Here is a 20756-nt window from a genome sequence, read left to right on the forward strand (position 1 = left end):
TTGACAGTGGTTGTCTTTTGGACACTAACCACACTCACTTGATTTCTACACTATGAGGTATGCTTGTGTACCAATGGACTCATAAATCTTGAAACAATAGGACAATGACAATGGACCCTTGGACTTTCATGCTCTATTTTGAATGCTGAGAACACATATTATAGTAAGAAAAAGCAATGCTGAAACAGTCAGAGACTAGGCTATTTATAAGACTTACTACAAGAGGACATCTATTCTCTCATGACATGAATGAGGGTACCCAACCCATGACGTGGCATGACTATCATAGCAATCAACAGACACCAGAATATAGACATTCCTATGTCTGGCAGGACTACTGTGGCGACACATCAGTGTGATTTACACACTACCAAGCATACCAGAGTTTGAAACATGCACAGTCCCTCTCCCTGACCCAATGTTAAACCTACAAGATTTAGGAGTTTGTAGAAAGGGGCTTCAGTCCATATTCAAATGCATATTAAACACCATCAGTCTTTGCAATTACAATAAAACCAAAGCAGAGGTTGTATGACTACTCAGTGTTTGAATTATAGTCATGTAAAGTGAACACCTGAAAGTACAAGTGTTCCTTTAGTTTTTCCTAGAATTTCACCCACGATGCAATACAATGCTTGTGAAAAAAAACCTGGAAAAGAACAATGGAACAATTGTACTTTCAGGTATTTCAGTACTTGCTTCCCTGAGTATCGACTGTCCAGCCGTCCCTTGAATATGACCAGTGTCTGAGCTTCAAATAGTGCAGGCCCTAGGATTCCCCTTACTTACCAACATTAATCTGTTTTTTATTTGTACAACAAAATTGTCCATGTACACTAACTCTGATGGCCCTTGCCCAACATCAAGAGTATACACTGTATACAAATACTATCACCCCAAATAGATTACTGATAACTGGCTTCCGGGTCCTACATAAACAGCACAATAAATCTTATCACAGAAAACATTAATAGTCCACTGGACACGAAACACTGAAACACTAAAACACCCCAAGACAAGGTCCATCACATCTCTGATAAAGGTTTCTTACAGGAATGCAGTGTTTCAAATCATGTGGTATTCAGGTTCCTTGGTATTTGCTGTGTTCATATTGGATTTAGGGGGTCCTTCCACAAAGCACCCTTTACTACGGTTAACATGATCACCTTAATTCTTTGTAAAAGGAGGCCCTGGTGTCCAATGAGGACTTTGTTTTAGGAAAGATTCCCAGCAAGCAACGATGGCTGTAGGAGGCCTCTTGGATCAGGTGGCCATGTTTAGTTATTCTGCTGCTCACGTCATCATACATGGATTTGTGGGTCATGACATTATCTCAGGGTCCTGTCTTACAGAGTACCATAATGGAGTAAATATTAATTATTGTGTCCATTAGCAAAACACATGGACGTCTTTCGTGTTGATTTCAACACTATGGACACTGTTAGGTGTTGTGGTCCTTCACGTACCTCCAGGAAGGAACTCCATGATGAGATAGAGATTCAGACCATCCTGAAAGGAGTAGTACATCTTCACCACCCACTGGTGATCAGCTTCTACAAGAATGTCCCTCTCAGCCCGGACGTGTGCCACCTACAATACAAAGCTTGCCATGAAAACAATGTCAAAGAATCATTATGTTTTCTAAATGGCATTACATCCAGTATTACATATTAGAAACAGGTTTACATATCACCAATATATCACTTATCGAACTGCTAGCTAGCTCTTCCAAAGTTCTACCCTTAAGTCATATGCATTGCAAACCTGGCCTTCACATCATTAACAAGCCCAACTAATAGCTAACAAGTTCTACACATTGCCATATACTCATACAAACTGCCAAAAAGTCAAACTCATTTGTACAAAGTTGTATTCCTTGTCCATAGCTAAAGTCATGCCTATTGCTAACAATTCCAATTCACTGCTAACAATTCCTATTCACTGCTAACAACTCTCATTCATTGCCAACAAACCATTGATTACTAATAGGTCTCATTCCCTGTAAACAAGCCCCAGTCACTGCTAGCAGGTCCCATTCATTGCTAAGAAGTGCTATTCATTGCTAAGAAGTTCCACCTATTACCAAATCCCACAACATGAAGACATAATGCAAAAAGATCATGTGAAAATATTTAAGCGTTGATATCAGCCCAGTTTCTTAATGTTACACATGATATACTTTCCCCCCAATTCCGTGTCTGTATGATGTCAAGACTTGGCATGTCCAGAATCTCCATACCTGGTCTTTTTCCAACATATCTATCTTGCGAAGAATCTTCATTGCATAGACATGACCAGTGTCCTTCTTCTGAACCAAGCGAACCTGAAACAGAGACAAAGTTTCATATTACAACGGACATTGCACTCCAGGAATAACAAACACATCACGGAAAAGAGGTAGTCTTTGAAACATAGGTGCTTCTTGTAACCTATACTGTATTTCCAAACCGGAAGGGTATGTGAGTTTTGCTATTACAGACACGGAGCCGTGCATAACTGGACCAAAAAATCTATCTGTGAGTGAGTGAGTGAGTGGGTTTAGTTTACACCAAACTCAGCAATATTCCAGCTATATGGCGACAGCCTGTAAATAATCGAGTTTGGACCAGAAAATCAAGTGATCAACAGCATGAGAATCAATCTATGCAATAAGGAACCGATGACATGTGTCAAAAAAGTAAGCGAGCCTGACTACCCGATCCTGTTAGTCGCCTATTATGACAAGCATAGTCGCCTTTTATGGCAGGCATGGGTTGCTGAAGGATTATTCTACCCCGACCTTCATGGGTCCAAAAATCTATCGACTTTACATAATGTAAATGTACAGCAGACTAGTAGGATTTTACAAACGATGTCCACACCAGGTGTTTCTGTTCCAAATTTGATTTACCATTTAAATGCAGGACTTAACAACATTAATTGGCCTGACAATGACGTTTCACACATGGAACTACATACAACATAAAGATCTAGCATGGACGCAGGTCAACAAGCATTGTTTCTCTTTAAGTACAAATTGTTTCCATAATGCCACCCAATCTTCACAGATGCCGTGAAGACTTTATCATCTTCTTCAAAGTGGCAACGATCTACTTGAAGACCATCATTCTAAGTGTATTATTCCCTGAATGCCCCTTGTGTATTGTTCTGTTCCTGTTGTCTGGCTACTTCAAGCCTATCATGCATCAAACTGCTGCCCCAAACCACATGTAAACATGTGAGCAAGTGTTCCCCCTTTTAGTATCTTGTCAGCTGGTCAAGTCATCAGTAACACTTGGCTACCTCTCACAGCACAAACTGACCACAGTGTTTAGTCTGATCTTGGGGTGAGCATTAGTTCCAAGAGGCTGGAGGCTTCCCTCTATCATGTTAACCCTTGCTGTAATGGTGTGTTGTCTCACTTTCAGACCCTGCAGCTTATTATTCTACAAAACAATCACTGTTGTTCCATTTTCTGCTCTGACAGCTGAAACACATCCCCAACTGAACTCTAACTTAAGAGGCTTGTATGTTCCTTAATTATCTTTTATACAATTACTTTATGCAGTATGTGACTTTAGCCACTAGGATGAAGACTAAATTTAGTAAAGTCTGGAGCAGCCAATAGTAGTCCATAGAATTACAACAAAGTCTGCTAACAGTGATATGAAGACCCCCTGATTGGGCATGTAGACTAAGAAGTCTTTGGAACCACTCTTTGTGTAACCTTACATAATAAATTAAAAACTGTGTATACTCATGAAAACAAATAAGGGAACACATGAAAGTATAAGTGTTCCTTTAATCTTTTCCAGGTTACTTCACAAGATCTGTATTGTACTCTGGCAATAGATAAAAGAACACTTGTACTTTCATGTGTTCCCTTATTTTTTCCCATGAATACATAACTCTTCATTGCTGGATTCCCTGTTTCATACTGACGGTATCAGTAGTGTTGTGAATTGGTTGAATTTTCATGATCGATCATTGGATTATCAAAACAATTGATCATAAAGTTATGATATGATACAAGACTATTATGAGTCTTGTCATTGGCTGTTAACAGTTACAAGCAGGCACACGAGCCAGTCAGGGAATTCTTTCTTATGTGCTTATATGCTTGCCTTCATAATGAGACACTGACTTACATGACCTGAGATGGATACACATCTTGTGATATAAGTATCAAATGAGAGAAATTCACATTGAAAACAGTGTAAATAATTACCAGCTTACATTTTATAGATATGTAGATACATAACTAATCATGATCAAAGATATCATGATCAATTCCTTGATTACTATTCTCTATTGATCAATCGTCAAAGAAATCAATTAATTGGAACACCACTCTTCATCAGAGATTACAGTACACTGAAAACATTTCAGTTAATTAAAGTGTTAAAATATAAAACAAACTGCTTCTTGGCTTTAACTCAGAGACAACTACTATGATAATATTTAGAAGAGAATTATTAAGCATAATCACAGCAAGGGTTAACTGAAGTCTCCCCTTCCCCTTGTAAGCATCCTGTACAGTTCTTTACCCATGACTTCCTCAGATCCCATGGATGATTAACAGGGCTTGTTATAGCTGACCCCAGGTTAATGCAGGATGTGCTACAACTATCCAAACTCTGTTTGTATCTCATCCATTATAAAACCATAAATTATGGGTAATCCTACCGACAGCATCCACCATAAACACAGAAAGCCATAAAAGTGATGCTGGCTGATTGACCCTCTTGAGGTATCCCCTGGTCTGTAATTGCATACACTGGACACTCGAGTGTCCACATAACAATATCATATCTGGGAAGGTCAACTGATTTACAACATCCCATACATCACACTACCGCTTCAACCTATTTAAATAATATTTCAGTATCAACATGTTGCATGAGAGAAATGTGTCTTAGTCCACCAAAGATACAGTTACACCATGGAAGCTTTTACAACTAGTCTACAACTGTTATAGCTAGTCTACAAAGCAGCCCGAATATGCTTATATATCTTTGTTACAAAGTAATAACGAAAATGTTCTTGTTTAGTTGACTTTGTATACAAAGCATGCATTAGCAAAAAGAGATCTTCTTATAAAACGAATTGTAGAGCCTTGTGTGTGTGCGTGCGTGCGTGCGTGCGTGCGTGCGTGCGTGCGTGCGTGCGATATAAGTGATATTCCTGCATTAGTGTAAGTCTCATGTATATGGGCCGGAGGCCTTTCATACAATAAACATCTTTTGACTTGATTACAGCTTGTATAACTAGTACATAAGGTGCATAATCAGTCTATAGGTTCATGACTAGTGTACACACCTGTAACACCACTCTACAATTTGTATAACTTGTCTATTGATATATAAGTATAACTATCTACACTTTGTATAACAAGTCTAATAGGTTTATAAATAGTTAATAGTCTGTAGAACCGGTGCATAGCTTATGTAACTAGTCTATAGTTTATAACTAGTTATAGCATTTGTAACTAATCAACAGCTGGTATAACCAATAAATAGCTTGTATAACTAAGACTGTTATCAGACTTCCATGGCAAACTAGTGGCTAATGGTGTGAGCAACGATCTACTCCCCCCAGACATGAAGACACAACCAGCATGTTAAAATGAAAAACACTGGTTATTATGACACCACACTCAGCAACATCCCTGTTCTACAAGAGCAGTCTGCAATAAAGATGACCAGACAATCAAGTGATTGATATTATGAGGAACGACTTACAGTAGTAGCACAATGACACACTTAACCAAAACAGAGAGAATCAACATCAAATCCTTTAAGTGATCCCATGTGACCAACCTGGGCTGGTAAAATTCAATAAAATAATGACCAATTTCATTTGAACCACTTCCCTGATCAACCGTTATCAGCAACAAAAGAAAGCCATAACTCTTCCTCAGCATATTTCCTATTGTCTTGACACCGCTTAGCCATGACTGATCCATTACACCTACCAACTTCCCTATCACACAGCACCACTGGCTGGCATCATCTCAACATATTTTCTTCCTATTTTGTTAATGAATACTACTGATGCCTCTTATCAAGAAGCAGGTGGTGTGATATGTTGTTGTTGTTGCCATGGCAACAGTATAAACTAATGACAGCATTACATCATCAATTTTCTGCATCCACCAGAGAACTTCCAAGCTGAATCAGTCAGCTCACCCTGAAGTATGAAGCAGGTTAATGCAGATAACAAGCATAAATTATTCATGAAAGGGTGACCATCAAGCAATTCTGTCAGGAATTGTCTCAAAAGTAATATATTACTTCTTTGTTGTTTTGAGGTGGAACTACATTTGAGTGAGATGTGAAAGATGAAATATTTGCACAGGGTGTGTTACATGAAACCTGCCATTTGATAGATCCTCTGTGCACCCTACTTCTGACTGGAGAAGTAACCCCGATACGGATCAATACATAAACTGCAGCAGCAGCAGTACAATCAGCATGGCAACGAACATGGGGGTGGGAGTGGTGTCCTGGTCTTTGACCGAATGAATCTTCATCATCATCACATCACTTCAGATCACCATTACCACCATCATTGTCTCGTCATGACAACCAAGAGTATCATCATCATCATCATCATCATCACCATCATCATCATCATCATCACCATCATCATCATCTCATAACAACCACCAGTATCAGCAGCAGCACCACCATCACCACCACCCCTAGCATCTCATCAATCCCCAGTCTCATGGCCTTCTTGAATGGCATTTACAAGTTGGACACACATGAATATATGACATGCCTTTATGGATAACAACTATTTATTCTTTATACAACTTTTCAGAGCTAATTCTCCTTCATAACATGTATATACTCCAAATTCTGCATTGTGGAAATATGTTTTCATGTGAGTGTATTCACTCTGTGCACTGAATCAGCATTCACCTCATGAAAATGGATAAATATTAAATAGATATTATATATAAAAATGTGGCATGTATTTGCAGTCATTGTCACCATCATGACAACTAATGGTATCAACACTGCCAGTATCAGCAACTCATCAGTCTAAGCCATTTGTTGTGTTTGGCTCTATTATTGTAGCTTTGAATCCAAGGTTTGCTGATTATGATCCTTGATCTACTAAATGTCTATGACTAATTACCAAGTGCTTTCCTCCTATGCCATCTATTAAACCCTGTAATTGCTCATTTACAGCCACAAGTACCGCAAAACTGTTGGATCACACTACTATGTGTTATCTCCATCATCCCCTATAAACGAAAGTCTGAAGTCTTCAAAGAAAATTTACATTCCTTTTTTGTAAGGAAATAAGTAAGCCAGGTTAGCGGTATCAGTCTCAAAGATGAACCATACAGGAGTTTTTGTCATACAGGTACTGAGAGAAGAGGTCTCACTTCCTGTACATACTATACAAGTGTTGATCCTGGGGTGGAATCCCAAGCCAGCAATAACACGCTCACATTTGGCACCAGAATACAAAATATTTTAAGTTATTTGGTACATACAAGACAAATATAGGCTGTAATTAGATCAATTTGCCTGTTTAACATGACTGGTAGAACCCTGGTAACCACGGCACACGGAAACCACGCATACATGTGATAAACTTAATCCATAACCTGACAGCTTTACAAATTAGGAAGAGATCAGTGAGTCATGCATGACTAACAGAAAAAATACATTGGGAGTTAACCGGCAGGTTACATGTGTCAACATTCAACAACTGGTAACTCAAATATCTGAATCGAGAAGGGAAGTAAATCACAGGCCTCATTACAGGTCTCCATGACTACTCAAAAATATTAAGCATTCAGAATCAACCATTTAAATAATTTATTGGAACTAAAGGTATTGAAACACCATATCCTCCAAAGACAAGCCATAAAAAATTTGAGTTATCATTAGAAATCAGTTCAACATATGATATGTGTTTATACATACAACAAATCTCAAAGTACATATACTCCCTTACGTTAGTTGATATGAACTGTAAAAACAGGATGTGAAATAGTTGCACTGCCGCTATGTTCTGTACACTTTTTAAGAGCAAAAATAGTTCTCCCTTGTCAAAGGTATGCCTTTCAGTCTTAGCAAATCACTGATAGTCTCCTTTCTCTATCGTCATTCTCATTAAAATCAAACATGCAAGCATATGCACACACCTCAATCTTACACTGTAATTCACTCCAATTAAACATCAAACCATAGATATCAACAATTATGTGACGTAATAATCAACAAGGGTACCATTGCCCTGGTACACAAGACTTTCATGACTACGGTTTGTGTGCCTGGGCTGGTAGGCTAACCACCATAGCATCTTTCGTTCTTGACTACTTCATTCTGAGGTGAATCAGTCTGTGGTTTGTGGGGAAATGATCTGTTGACCAGCATGTTACTGATAAACATAACCAGTACTCACATGTGGCCAATGGCTTATATAGATTGCATTGAGATATCCATTGCAGTACTGGTTGACATACTCTACTCTACATCCACAGTTGGGGCTGGAGGGGTTAACAGCATGAAATCTCTCATGACTAAACTACCAGTATCTGGAATTGCCAAAGTAATTGAAACCTTGGTCTTAAGGGATTAGGGAGTTGAACCACTGACTTGAGAAAAGTGTCTACTTGCCAAGATGACAAGACAGGACAAGGCCTATGCTTGTTAGTTGAACTGCTTGTTCCAACAGTCTTTCTTTAATCAATGATTGAAATTAACCAAGAATGTCCACTAGACAGACCAGTGATACCAGACATCAATGTATATCTAAAATGTTGGAAACTCTGAAGATATCCCTAGGGATGTCTGCAATATAAACAAAACTTGTCTGGATTAGAGCAAAGTTTCAGCCTTGAACAGCTGTAACCTTTACTAGGACTGCAACGATTCGGTTCAATTCATCGAACAACCAAACCTGACACCTTAGTTTCGATTTTTGATAACCATTATCTCAATTTCGATTCAATATTTGTGAATACCTATTTAAATCATTTCCATACAGTCAGAGTGTAATTTTGACTCCAAATTGAGCAGTTTCGAGCTCTGAAATAAGGCAAAATTTGATTGAAGAATGCGAGGTTAATAATATCCAATGACTACTGATGATAGTCAATTTGCCAAGTTGACAATTGATTTTCACGCTAAAAAAGCTGAAGAAGCAAACAGCTGAACGCCAGGAGGGTTAAAGTCTACCAGTATTGCACTGTAGGGGCATGTGGGTACCATCTGACAAAGGCTATGACTGACCTCCATAATCCCTCTACCACATTCTCCCCTTTCCTCACACCCATATCTGCAGACTAGAGTGCATTCTTCCTACCTACAGCACCTCACCAGTAAATACCATAATGTTTCCTCCAGATAGAGCTTTAGTCAAAAGATATTCCTGGCCATTAAATCTTCTTAGACTCCTTTCCCTTCTCTCTTTATCCGTGGACAAGCTGGGCACACCTAATTAAACTATCCCTAAACATAATCACTTTGACAAATTCTTGCTTCCAACAAGTATTTTCTTCTACCAAGCAACTTCCTCCTTTCACCCCACAATTATCTCATATACATAAACTCTCTCTCCTTTCACGGTAGGCAGGAGTGATGACGTGGCCTTTTGGATAAACCATTTGCTTGTCAAGTCAAATACCTGGGCTATGTAAATTGTGCCAGTCACATCTTTACACAAAGATCAAGCTAAGTGAAATTTGTGGTAATCTGAGGAGACCAGAATTTATGGACAAACAGGTGAGTGAGTGAGTGAGTGAGTGGGTGAGTGAGAGTGAGAACATTTACGAGGCAACCTCCCCTTCTCCTGTCCTCCAGATGATCTGAACACGATGATGATGTTCTGGATATCCTCCTTGTGTTCAGTCTCACATTCAGTAACAATAAGTAAATGTATACATCCTGCATGATGCATCTAGTCTCAGAAACAATATAATGTATGTTGCTTGGAAAACATGCCCCACCCTTCCCTATATTTCCTTATCCTCTGCATTGTAGATCAGTATCAGTGCATGAAACGCTGTACAAACATCAAGTACCATCAGGAAATAATGTGAAATATACATACAATACGCAATAAGCTTTAATTCCCTTCTTCCTTCCCATTGGCTAGAGTAACCTTCCTACTGTATTTATCCAATTGTCAACATATAGCACAGGCCCTTTTGATATCACCTAGCCATGCAATATACACAACACAAACTGTCAATGTCATGAAATATGATCATGAAGCCTTCATTGACATTGTGATTAAGCTGTTGTTTATTTGATCAGTGCATGAAAGCAAATATCATCCCAGTCTTATAATATGCATTGCCTTACTTCTATATTCACATTATTGATTATCAGACAGAGTTAATATACTAGGAAATTTAGAGGAAACAGGTTTCTAAGTGACAAAGAGGTATGGAAATTAATACAAACCTGCTAGACCAGACAAGTTTTGATGTTCAAGGTATCCTAAAAGCTAGCTGAAGGGAATATATCTATATAAAGTGACATACATGAAACTGTATAACAGGTTTGTAATTGACAAATAAATCTTGTTACGTCATCAGTTTATTTTTTCCAAAAAGCAATAAGATCTGAGTACACAAACATCCCAGCAATGACTATCATGGTGCAACAGGTCCATCACACCTGTTGTAGAAAAACCGTTTGGAATTTCACAACTCATTGAGCTAGGGCAATATCCTGACACGTTAAGCAATAAATCTTGAAGGGTTCCAAGCAGGCAATTACAGCAAGATGATACAGAAACACCTGCATAAATCCTCGGAGTGATCACTAAAGAATTCAAACAGGGAGGGATCTGTGAGTAAGTCATCCAATCAGACACAACTGCAGGTGAACTATTTTCAGGTGGTCCGACCAACCACTTAACAACCTGTAAAATCTGACCTATTCTTTCAAGGCCGGAAATACTGAACAACCTTGTGACACTGAAGGAGCCGTGACATGAAAATGAAGGATAAAGAATGTTTGAGTCAACCTTTGAAAACAGTTAGCGGTAACCGGGTCATCAAATGAAAACTGCACAAAGCAGTTAAAGAACTTTGCAATCCTACTGGAGATCAAGATAAATATCACATAGGAGTGTGGTGACAGGATAATGGACAGATTTCTCCTTCCATTTATAAGGTTTTATTTAAAAGCTTAATAAAGGTTGCTTGGAAAACATCTTGCCTGGCTGAAAGATGGCACATTCTCTCCAGTGAGAGAGCTGGTATCACCTTCGTATAAAGATTTCAATCTTGCTTAGTTGACCTGGAAATTTAGTTTTCCTGTGAGTTGTGACTTGCAGCATACAGAAATCAAGCTGACCAGTCCTCTTGCCGGGCACCAGCCAAGGAAACAATAAGTACCATATTTAGCTTATGCTGCTATGATGTGGCAAAAGACTGAACTACTTCAGGCTTACTGAGATCCATTTCCAACAGACTAGTAACTGAATACGGTTTTACGCCATGTTTAGCAAAACTCCAGCAACATCGTGGCAGAAGACACCAGAAATTATTGCACAAAGTACCCATGAGGGGAAATGAACCCTGGGCTTTCAGCAAGATGAGCAAACGCTTTAACCACTCGGCTAACCCATTGCCTGTACAGGACAAACTCTGAAGTCACCAACAGTGTGGTACACTAACTGATGCAGTCACATGCACAGTGGTATCTGCAAAGCTTGACGGGCTTGATTGTTGATACATGAGCAGCCCAGCATGACTCAACAAGCCATGTCGTTATTCACTGGCTTATAAGGACGTACACATGGACTAAACAAACACCATCATGCAGTCTTGTATTTACACATTCATTTGATACAATCATGGTGTGTGAAAGACCCTTATAAAGCTGAATCATCCTGTATTGCACACAGATATTGCTGAAGCATAGTGTACTTTTCCGGGTAGAACAACATGTGCAGGTGGCAGTTACATGCAGCATATATTGTGGTTGTCAAATGTGTTTATTTGGTTGACTGACTGACTGACTGACTGACTGACTGACTGACTGACTGACTGACTGAGTGAGTGAGTGAGTGAGTGAGTGAGTGAGTGAGTGAGTGAGTGAGTGACTGGCTGGCTGACTGGCTGGATGACTGACTGACTGAGTGACTGACTGAGTGACTGACTGACTGACTGAGAGTGTGTGAGTTGGTTTGTTGATTCAAAAAGCTTTGTTATAATGATACATAACCATCCATGTATGTAATCACTAATTATTCAGCGGCAGGTTCATACAACATGGCAATAGGAACCTATATTTCCTGAGAATCAGTATTGGGAGATCGTAAATTGCGGAAGAACTGATCAGTTTTCCCAAATCATGATCAGACACAGAAACTGTAAAGAACAGAATCACAAACACTCTTAAGCAGTGTTACACCATGCTGCTCACCACTCCATGTCTTCACCCAGCTTATGAGCATCCCCTACAGGTTCTGTTCTCCACAGAAACACTTCAGTAAGTCACTTGATGGTAATCACCTGTCTTGTGTGTGACTAGTCCAGTGAAATAGTGAATACATCTTGATTAAGCAACAGGATCTGTGTGCAGTTGGGATCAGCCTAACTGCAGACACAAATGTTAATGTGGACTAGTCTACTGCAAATTCCGAACCTGTGGTTTAACGAACTTGATTGTGGGAAGAAACAACTAGTCTTTCTTGACAGCGACTAATGGATGTGGGGCACATTTATACTTGCTAAGTGGTTATATTTATACGAAACCATGGCTATAATTCTGTCCACTGGCTATTAAAAGAATATGCAACTGTGTCCATAATCCTGGCAACTGACTGCTAAGTGTCTATGTATGTACATATGTACGTATGGACGAACGGATGGACAGATGCATGCATGTGATAGACAAATTGTGGTTATAATTCTGCTCGTTGAAACTGAAGATTCATTCAAGGGCAAGCACTGTGTGTGGGGGTTAAAGGATACACACATGGCTGTACAAGGAGGGAAATACACATGGTCAGTCAAGATTAGTTAGTGTAGTCTATAGCTCTACAGTACAGCCACGGCTGCAAAACCTCAACTGGAACAAGCTGCAGATAAGAACCTACTTGGAACAAAGAAAAATGGTCCTCTTGATTCAGGACACTTACCTCGCCAAAAGCACCTCTGCCGATAACCTTGAGGGGTTCAAAGTCATCCACACCAAGGCGAGATCGCTTGAGTCGAAGAAACTCGGTTTCTTTGGTGGCATGTTGTTGTCGTCGCTCCGATTTCTGTAAAAACATGAACACTCCATCATTTGCACATTATGCCAATGACCTAGGTTTGATGCAAAACACAGGTACATTATGTGCTCATTTCTAATGTTCCCTTTGTGGTATTGCTGGAATTTTGCTAAAAGTGGCAAAGAAACAATTCTCACCCCTCCATGTACAAAATGTATATTTTACATTTCCAACATTATGTACATTTCCTAGCACTCCAGTTTGTCAAATTTTGAACTGATCGTGAGTAGTTTTTCAATGCACCAATATACAATGTTTTCTAGTGCGATATATATATATATATAATATTTTCTATACTTCAGGGATGGCAACAGGAAATCCGTTTTAAGGCTGAATATTTAATAATGTATCATCGAATGGTGGTTTAGATGACTGATCTGGTTGAAGTAAAATCAGCAGAAGTCCAAGGACCAACGGAAAATTGCCATTCCTGATACTTGTACCCTGTCCTATGAGAGCCTTCAGTATGATAAAACATCCCAGTTAGAATTCACAGATAGAACATTATCTAAAATATAATATAAAAGAGAACTTAGGAAACTTGAAAGTATTGGCCTATGTAAACATATAAAAGTATAAAAGTGGCTGTTTGAAACCAAGAGTTGTAAATTCAATAAGCACACTGCAAGACTGCAGCATGTCTCTTTGTTAGCATGTTTCTTATGCAAACAAGCTTTCTCAACCTGTTTCACTTCAGAGGAGGTTTGAAACAAATAATATTCATGGAAATCAATATTTCATTTTAATGCTCAAGTACACGTCTAGAAGTTCTTTATTCAGCTGTGCATCAGTTATTAAAACGTTCAGCTATTTTCACATTATCCCCTCAGATAAACTCCATACAAGCATTTAGGCACCATATGCATGGGAACCATCTTCGTGTAACACCTACGTGGATCAGTAGATTAACATTAGTTCAGTCATAAATTCTGATGAAACAGCTCGTGAGTGGATGATATTTATGTCATCAAAGTCCAGACTGATCAATCAATTTTAGCAAACACGTTTCAGCTGAATCATCGCTGTAAAGTTTAGTTTGTTTTATTCTTCAATACAACAATTGCGTTGACCGTATTTCTATCGTGCGTGAGCGTGCGGGCAACGAAGGATCGTCAGGGAAATGGAAACTATTGACAAATTGATTTAGGCTTGAAATCTATGACCACCATGAGAACCAAGTCTTAGTCCAAAGTTTCATATTTACCTAACCTGTTTCCCAACATCGGATTTGCCGGTCAATCCATTACTGTTTACTTTCCTTAATTTGAAGCCTGTTTGGGGGCTTAGCTAATGTGTACATACGTCTTGGAAACATAACAGTACAGCGCACCATAGCATTATATTTTTTCTGAAGAATTATGTGCAATAAAAACTTTAATAATATCCCTTCAGTGAATTCATCTGAGTGGAAAAAGGGAAACAAACTTGGTCAATAAAACTTGGAAACCTGACATAACATCACAACTTTAAATCGTGAAGTCCTGTCAGCTGTTCATTCAGTGTATCATTAATCACAATACCTTCTGTCTTTTCACAGACAAAATTAACACAAACAAAATGGTACACTTTACTTTTAAAGAAAAAAAACAAAAACATTTTATATTAGGGAGTTTTATAATTCATTGTACTAGAAACATGGGTAAACATGCTGTTCCGACTGAAGCATAGTCAGGCACTACTGTTTAACATGCACCTGAACAAGAAAATTTCTATCATAGAGCCAAGGTGGCACTCTAACTTAAATTATTCCATTATACTCAGCCTTAGAAACATTGTTTGTATCAATTTACACCATTTTGGCTCAACAATGTCTGCTATTTAGACTTTTCAAACTCCAATGAGATCACAAAAATACTCCATCCTCAGAGTTAAATGAGGTATTTCAGGTGGTTAAGGAGCTGATGGATTTATTCTTGTCATGTCTCCTAGCCATTCCTGTGCTAATGTCCAGTCTAATTGCACACAAGCCAATCTTTGCTGGTCCACGACTGTTTCCCCATGAGGCGTTAATTACAAATGTTTACATAAGGAAATACACGGCAGTCTTGGGGAACAAAGCCATGTGTCACCGATGAGGATGGGTTGCCCTGTAAGATGTTTATAAGACCAGCATATAAGTGAGAATATTTCACAAGTTGATGAGTAACGAAAAGGTGTTGACATCATGAGCTATATGCAATTAATGGCGGGTTTAAGGGATGTGAATTGTAGTGCCTTGGACAGCCATAACAGTCATGCCCTTTCACTTATTTATGAAGTCACATTTCCATGCAAACATAAACACGAGACATATTTCCTACCACATATTCCACCGAGTCCTATTGTAAGCCTGAATACAAGAAGTCAGATATAAGGCTGTTTACAAAATCTCCTCTATACAAAATAGACTATATTGAGATAAAAATATCTGGTGACACAGGTGTATTGTTATCACTTCTATCATGTTAGTCTTCCTAGTTTCAGATTATCAGATAGCGTAGCGCAGTAACGGGGTCAAAGTAGACATCAAGTTGAAAGTAAACCTGTGCTCAAGCAGTCATAACAGGACATAGATGAGACTAAAATACTCCTCAACTCCTGTCATTTCAGAATTGTAGTGTGTTTCTTGTCAAAAACCAGTTTCACAATCCAGTCTCATCTATCGAGGAGAATGGGATACAGTGTTACCAAAAAGTCAGCAACAGTCCTATGCAACCACAAAACATCAGAGCAAGTCTCCAACTTTATACTGTAAAATTCCTTAGTGCTAAGATGTACTAAGATGGATCTTAGTGTTAAGATGTATTTGAGGAACAGACCAAGGACAATAACAGGGTGTTCTCATTGATTATTCAGTAATGACAGAGTCATAATACATGACAGAGACCTCTGTCAGTAGATATGCTGCAATACTGACAAATCAATCATTAAACATAATTGTATAGTGAGCCCTTTGTCAACATGATCGAAAAGAGCCTCCGCTATTAATACCCACATGCAAACAAAACTTGCACTGTGACATTTGACATGCCATAAACTAGAAGGTGGTAAAAGTAGTTCGAGGAGCGGGATGATGTGGACTTGTTTCCAGGTGGACTTTTGGTGTATGAGTTTATTTGTACTTTTTTCTGCACTTGACAAAGAGTGAGTGAGCAAGTGAGTTTAGTTTTATGCCACATTCAGCAATATTCCAGTCATATGGCGACACTCTGTAAATAATCGAGTCTGGACCAGAAAATCCAGTGATCAACAACATGAGTATCAATCTGTGCAACTGGGAAACGATGATGTGTCAACCAAGTCAGCAAGTCTGACCACCCTATCCTGTTAGTCGCCTCTTATGGCAAGTATAGTTATGGCAAGCATGGCAAGCATTGACTTCAACTGTGAGGCAGTAGGGGTAGCCTAGCGGTTAAAGCTTTGGCTCTGCTCATCAAATGCCCGTGTTCAATTCCCTGTATGGGTACAATTTGTGAAAATCATTTCTGGTGTCCCTTGATGTTACTGGAATATTGCTAAAAGCTGCGTAAAACCATACTCACTCACTCACATAAATTGCAAGAGACACTATCTGAGTGTCTTTTAAAATTTACTGGTTGGAGTTGAAAAACTGTCAACATTTTTTTTCATGCTTCAAATTTCTGTAGTCAGTGTATTTGTAAACCAGGAATGAAGTCTTGCCTAAAGCTGCGTTTCATATTTAAAATCAAATGCTAAGAAACTACAGACAACTTCAGTTCGCTACATGGTTTCAATCTCTTATCCTACAAAGCAAAATGAGTTTAACACTTTGGGACATTATCGTTTACAGTGATGTGGTCGCCCAATTTTGTGCACACAAGCAAGAAGTGGTTGTTTACCCTACTGCCTGGACTTGTAAACACAGGTTGTGTTGTGTACTCTGCAGATTACCCATTCAAACACAGCGTTAAAGGTGACCAGCAAACAGACACAAAGTAACACTGAGATGTACTGGGTAACTTTGTATGGGGATTCCCAGCTCTTAACGCAGGGTGTGTGTAAGTCAGTTGGGTTATGGGCCACTTTCAGTATTATACCAGGAAAAGAAAGGCACAGGCTTCAGAACTAGGTCCACTGGCCTGTGTGGGGAATATGGAGGGAGCCAACAGTGTGCCAAGTGAACGCTTTAACCACAAGGCTACCCCACCATCCCCTTAAAGATAACACAACTCATACAGTGTTAACAAAAAGTCTGCAACTGTCCTAATCAACCACAAATATCACAGCAAGTTTCAAACTTTATACTGCAATTTTCCTTCAAATTCTAGCATTACAATGAGGATGAGTAGGGCCACAGTGAACCTAAAAATCCTGACATTTATGAGCATGTGGCCGTTCAGCTTTTACGCTTACTGTCCATTGTGAACAAAGACAGTTCATCACTAATGAGACAGTTCATCCAGATAATAGGGATCATCTGGACATTCTCTAGGGCTGACTTTGAAGCACAAGTAAATGTCCAATGTTGAAATGCTTCTAAATTTCAGAAACTGAAACAACAAGTGACACTATTTTTCCCAATTTCAATGCCATGAGGTCTTCACTATAAATACTTGTAAATCCTTGTACCAAAATCTACAACTATAATTCATAATTTTAAGTATTGTTAAAGTTTCATTATTTAAAATTTGTTGTGGTTAAGATTACCTGATCTATCTCTGAATTCTGGTGCAGATTCTTTATATTTTAAGTGGAATGAATAAAACAAGCTTTGTTTTTTCCCCTCAGCACAGACATCAGTCATTCTGATAAAGAAGTCAACATGATGGGCAAACTTGATTTAATAAACAATCACACATTGATAAATGTCTTACCAGTTTGTACCAAACTTCAAATGATAATATTTAAAAAATCCTACCAACCTAATCAAAATTCTAGTGTAACTAGAACCACAACATGTTTTTTTTGTTTAATGTCAACAGATTACTAATAGAACTCGTGCAATAACAAAATGAACATGACAGCTAACAGTAGCATTTCCTGCTCAAGACAGTTTCAGGGTAAAGAGTCATCAATTAGATCCTGATTACACAATTACACAAGTCTAATAAAAGTAAGGATAAGGATGCATTACCTTTGGTCTTTGAAATACACCTTATCATATCCTAGTCAGACACTTCCATGACTAACATCACCTGTCATAAATCAATAAACTTGATCATGAGGAAACACTCTTCCTTTCGCCTGACATACTTAAAAGCAGGTATTTACACAGTTCTTTCTGACAGGTGCTTCATGTCCTAAGCATGTCTGGTGCTCAGTAACCAAAGGTTTATGCAACCTGTATCAGGTAATTAACAAGCTTTGTGTAAACGTCTTGTGACAAATATTTGCTGATAAAGGCTTATCTGTGGTCAAAAGTTAACACATCATGGCAGCCTATTTGTGTAGGCCAGCTTCAGGCCCAGTACACTTAGTAAAGACAGTGAACTTGGGTAGAGCTAAACATTGCTGTGAGAATCTGTGAACTGACACTGGACTTAATGAGGAGAAATAACATAAACAAATGTTAGGTTCATGCTCAATACCTCTCACAAATAAAGCAGGACTCACACATGGGAAAAACAACTAATTATTTTATTCAGCATCTGCCTAATAAAAGGTGTACGGTCAAAAAGTCCTCAATAAAAAGAACCATTAAAAAAGTCCTTCATTTGCCTAGGTTAAAAGGTCCATGGGAAAATAGTCCCCTTTTCTTTTCCAACAAGAAATGTATAGAGAACTAAGTTATTAAAAGTCTTGTGGCCTGAGAGATACCTTCAGCACAAGTTGTAATGGACTTAAATGTAATTAATAGACTGTACAGAAGATATCCCATGACTGCTTTACAATTAGTCTTGGAGATACCACAACATCGGACAAAACAGCTCTGGATCGTGAGGATATTCATCCCTGTTAATAAACAGATAGTTTATGCAAGAGTCCAGTACCCTTCTGGTTCACATACCATGACAGAAGCAAGTAAAACTACAAAATCTAAGTGAATCAGGTCAGAGGGGATTTTCCCCCCCTTGAACATGTTTTGTGTAAGAATATGGCTGTCCTTCAGGCCTTCTTACAAGAGTCAAGATCAGGGCCCCGTTTCACAAAGCTCTCGTAAGTCTAAGATCTCGTAACTTTTCTCGTAGCATCCGTAGCTCCTGTGTTACAGTATAGGAGGTACAACGGCTACGAGAAAATTTACGAGATCTTAGCCTTACGAGAGCTTTGTGAAACGGGGCCCTGTTCAAACCACAAACAGTCAATCCTGAAAACTGTACTAATGGATGGAAGTGTGTAGGATTGTTGCAAGCAGTATGGTCACCAGGTGTTACACAGCATTGTTTTTTGTCAACATTGTTCAACATCACAATGACATTGTACTTCTATGTACAGACTTCACCATTCCCTCAAAACAATGACATGTGGGTTGTATCCAAACTACAAAATTTAGATAAACCTCTGTATACAGCACATTTCACACTCAGATATGCAGTTTAGGTCATGAAATATTTCCACAAGTCAATATAAAAATGTGTTTTGTAAATCACTCAACATTGAGCATACTGTCATGTACAATACCTACTATTTGTTTTGACACAATAAGTGGTTTTGAACATTGCAAGAATTGTTGTTGTGGAACAAACTTGACTTATTAACAAGTGACTGGCACTGGGAATTCAATAGCCCATCAGCTGTGAGAAAATGACTTGAACCTTGTAACATAATCCTCATCTGATACTCCAATCTGTGCTGACTCCACTTCATACCAAACTGTAAAGGACAGAAGCTCTTCAAACTAGATGCTGTGACGTTAGCACTCAAACAGGTAAATGAGTGTTGTGGCAATACCATGAACTCTCTTCAAGTTAAGATATTTATGCAGAGCATTCCATGAAGAAACAGTAGCAGTATTCTAAAAACTACAAATATGAACACAGAAGTTACAAACAGAGAGAAATAGAGATCCACATTTGATGTACATATCAACAATTTTACACATCATATCCAGTATAATCACACAATACTCAAACAATATGAGGGGACTATGATAAAACACAAAAGTCATTTAAAATTGTAAATGTTATGACATATTTCATAAATAGTTTCAGGACTTCTGTTTCAGAAAACTTGTAAAAATTGTTCTTTTGTAGAGAGTGTAGCAATTTTTTTTATCATGAAAAAGCCATGCGTGTAGAAGTGACACAGGCATATATGTTTGGGTACTTTACCATTGCAAAGTTAATACAACTGTATTACTTATAACCAAAAAGACAGCTTTTCAGTATATCTCAGTCCAATAAAACTTGACATTTTAGTCCAAAAAAAATTGTCACATTTTCACAGAAAAGCAACATCTATATGCATCTTTCTACAGCTAAATGCTAACCTCTCTAAAAACCTCTACCCATACATAATATCACTGCAGGCCAGTAAATAAAAGACACTGAATACTGATGACACAGTCCCTTAGACGGAAACAATGAGGCTGCAGACTCCCTTCATTTCCTGATAATAGCAGAGTGAAGCTACAACCT

The 20756-nt window shown here is 38.5% G+C and overlaps 1 protein-coding gene across 3 annotated transcripts in view; it reads right to left on the reverse strand.

The window, feature by feature from the left end:
- Positions 1-20756, reverse strand: part of LOC137261299 (serine/threonine-protein kinase 38-like) — a 71335-nt gene that overhangs the window by 16509 nt on the left and 34070 nt on the right. For all 3 annotated transcript variants that reach the window (XR_010954847.1, XM_067799024.1, XM_067799023.1), the window contains exons 5-7: positions 13105-13227; positions 2240-2323; positions 1467-1590 (exon numbers count right to left, since the gene is read on the reverse strand). Coding sequence is in view for 2 of the 3 variants with exons in the window: in XM_067799024.1 (XP_067655125.1) it covers positions 1467-1590; positions 2240-2323; positions 13105-13227 (331 nt within the window). In the remaining variant the exon portion in view is untranslated. The remainder of the gene's footprint in view (positions 1-1466; positions 1591-2239; positions 2324-13104; positions 13228-20756) is intronic.

The sequence above is a fragment of the Haliotis asinina genome, chromosome 14, assembly GCF_037392515.1.
Source record: "Haliotis asinina isolate JCU_RB_2024 chromosome 14, JCU_Hal_asi_v2, whole genome shotgun sequence".
Taxonomy (NCBI): domain Eukaryota; kingdom Metazoa; phylum Mollusca; class Gastropoda; order Lepetellida; family Haliotidae; genus Haliotis; species Haliotis asinina.